Source organism: Trichoplax adhaerens, genomic scaffold (genome assembly GCF_000150275.1).
Source record: "Trichoplax adhaerens TRIADscaffold_11 genomic scaffold, whole genome shotgun sequence".
In the NCBI taxonomy this organism is placed as follows: Eukaryota; Metazoa; Placozoa; class Uniplacotomia; order Trichoplacea; family Trichoplacidae; genus Trichoplax; species Trichoplax adhaerens.
Genome location: NW_002060953.1, coordinates 1,160,855 through 1,164,169, shown reverse-complemented (window position 1 = coordinate 1,164,169; position 3,315 = coordinate 1,160,855). Strand labels below are relative to the sequence as shown.

General features: G+C 31.4%; 1 protein-coding gene across 1 annotated transcript; it reads left to right on the top strand.

Annotated features, from left to right (window-relative positions):
* Positions 1–917: 917 nt before the first annotated feature.
* TRIADDRAFT_59519 (uncharacterized protein) lies at positions 918–1,973 on the top strand (the record flags this gene model as incomplete). Its single annotated transcript, XM_002115585.1, has 1 exon — positions 918–1,973. One exon carries the CDS (start codon positions 918–920, stop codon positions 1,971–1,973), a length of 1,056 nt encoding a protein of 351 aa, XP_002115621.1.
* Positions 1,974–3,315: the final 1,342 nt, after the last annotated feature.

Sequence of the window (3,315 nt, the reverse complement as noted above, 5' to 3'; positions counted from 1 at the left end):
GATATCAACACAATAATGGACTTGAACTATGCTAGTCAAAACAACAGATTTTCTATTAAGCTTTCTTCTATCTCATATTTTCTTATTCTTACGATAAATATTCTTCTTACAATTAATTCGATGCGTAAAAATCAAAAAAAGCTTAAAACTCGTTTTGTTCCCTTAATCAATCCCTTTCAATCAAATATCATAATTAATCATAGCAACTATCAATGGCCCACACCCTTTGGACTCTCAGTATTTGAATTAATCGATATTTTCGCCTAATTTTCATCATTAGCTATATCGCTACCGTGAATAAGGAGTCGATCAAGGTAACTAAGATAGCAAAATATGCTACGGATAGTAATGAATGATATCGTTTCTGTCGTGTCAATCAGTATTAATAGTTGGATAAAATCTTACATGGATGATTACATTTGCTTCAATTATTTTTTCTAACAAATTCTTTATATTGTAATAATTATATTAAAATTTCATTATTGGTCAGTATACAAACGCTACGTCTATTGCTATTTACTAGGCGGCAGGTGCAACTGATAGAATAAAAATCAAATATTAATTGGCCAGTTTAAAATCTTTTATTGATTTCTATTGTTGGTAACCTTTCTGCAATAATTCAGCCTGATTATTGAATAGTAGTAATGCTTTTTATTCTACAAGAAATGAGAATAGTTTTAATCAAGAAATTCAGCATCATTGAATATTGACGTAGTATTCAAATAGACCTATATCGTGATTAGCAATAGGGAAATGAACTATAAATACACTTTAAGAATGCTTATTTACCTCAGTTACGTTTTCGTTATATTGATCAATAAGGTATTTCATTTTTCCATCCAAATTCCTGGACTCCTCTTTCCACGGTTTCTCCAAGAACTTTTTTACCCTGTTTTTTAATTTAGAATTAGTATCGTATGGCCATGAATATCAGTTTTAATTCTTCCCCTGCGGAAGATCCAAAGGAGAATATCAGTGGGCACAATTATAATGGTGGCATTGGCACCCAGATTGGTTTTTCTCTCATTGCCATTTTATGTATCGTTGGCAATTTGTTGGTCTTTATTCTATTCTTATATAGCCGTAAACTTCGCAACTTCCCCCATGGCGTATTAATATGGAATTTAGCGTTAGTGGATTTCTTAACGGGTATATTTATTATTGTGACGCCAGAACATATCATACGTGAAGCTTATGTTCATCCACCACCAGGATTAGCCGGTCAATTATTTTGCATGATTATCGGATCCGAGATATTTACATTCGGTTTTGGATTTATTTCCATGTATACCTTGTGTGTTTTGAGCATTGAAAGGCGTTATGCTGTAGTTAAAATGAATTTACATGCACGCTATTTTACAATGAAACGAACAAAATGGACGGTGCTAGGTGTTTGGATATGGGGTTTACTCTTAGTATTTGGTAATTTATTTCAATCTCATTACGTTGCTAGTGAGAATCCTCCGTGTATTTGGCAGCCGTTACCTGGTGGGCAAGCATTTAATACCGCAATCTATTTAGTCCTATTCTGCTTTCGATTTTTATTCCCCATGGCATGTGTCATTACATGCTACACCGATATTTGGCGTTATATGCGATCAACTATTCGCAATTTACAACAGCATATGGATAAAAAAGCGACAGCAGCCTATCGTGTTAAAAATAGAATTACGCTAACTTGCGCTGTTACATCGTTAGCATTTTTATTGTGTTGGCTACCCAATGTCATCTATTTTACTTTAGCTAATTTAGGTGTTGCCTTTATTGGCAATGATGGCCATTTCGCCACCAAATTGTTAATCTTACTTAATTCATGTATTAATCCCTTCATTTACGCTTCCACGAATCAGTACTATCGTGCTGAATTTGTTAAACTGTTAGTTAATTGTAAGTGTATTCATCCAAAAACTACCAGCAATACGACCGCTAAAAGCATCCATATAACGGTCGATGACTATCAGCAAAATACCTAACATAGTTAAAAAGATCAATTTTTATCATGTTTAGTTAACTTCATCGTGTATCTCACTACTAAGAAAATAGTCTCGTGGTGATTTTGTGGTAAAAATGAACTTTTACCCTAGCAGATCGCTATGAAAATTTAAATTTTGAGAGACTATCTTATTTGCTGATGAAGATTATTTATTAATCTGATAAACTCTGCCGCATAATTTAATCTTTAAATAAAAATCAATTATAGAATAATTCTACAGCAGATGATCATAGCCCATTGCAGTACAAGCACTAGTGAAATACTTTTCAATTTACTATTGCTTTTTTAGAGCTATCTAGTCTTTTTTGGATTATCATCTCCTTGTTAATAAATATCTGTACCGCATTTTAAACATTTTGATGCAATAGTATTGAATGATGGTATAAGTTTTGCAAAATTAATCTATCACCAAATATTATCTATCTTTCTAAACATATTAAGGACTATAAGTTTTTTTGCTGAGTTCAGTATTAAATACTTCGCGTTATTGGTAGAACTTTACTTTAGTTACCGTATCTCGCAAATTCAAATTTCTATCTATCCTTAGTCTCTTTGCATTGAGACTATTCTTTAAACTTTATTAACATAATTTACCATCTATCTTTCACTTAAGGAAAGTAGATACTAATCATATCATTTAAATTGAAATTTCATTGACAAGTTCACTATTAAGCTTTAAATTGCGACAAATTAAGACATATTAATCAATATATACATAAGTTATATAAGCCGATTTGGAACTCTTCAGTTAAAATCTTTGTTGTAACTATCGTCAATTCCATCTTAGGATACTGCGGTAATTGAATTGTAGCAAAATATTAAAGATTGTAATGATTAAACGAATACGTAATTATTTCCACTTATCTTTCTCTCGTTTTATAGATGAAATATTATATCCTACCGGGTGGTTTTTAACACTATTCTTAATAAGTTATTTAGTTTTACTATATTTTTAACTAATAAATCATCTATTTATTAGCATCATTTTCAATAAAGTGAATTATCAATACGAAATGGAAGATAAATGGGACATATAATGAGAAGAATTGATAATTGTATTTAGTGAATATTCGTCTAGAAGCTTTGTAGAAATTTCAGCTAGCTACGACAGTAGCATAAAGTATAGTAGCACTAGGAAGTAGAATAGTCAGTAATTATGCCTTACGAGAGTTTTACAAAATTTTTATAACTCACATTTCGAGTTAGTGGAGAGTAAACCTGGTAGATTATAAATCCATTTACTGCAGGCTCATTCTATTCAAAAACAATCTGTATCCGTTAGATGGGAAAGAATTTGTGAAGATACAATCAGCATCCGTCAG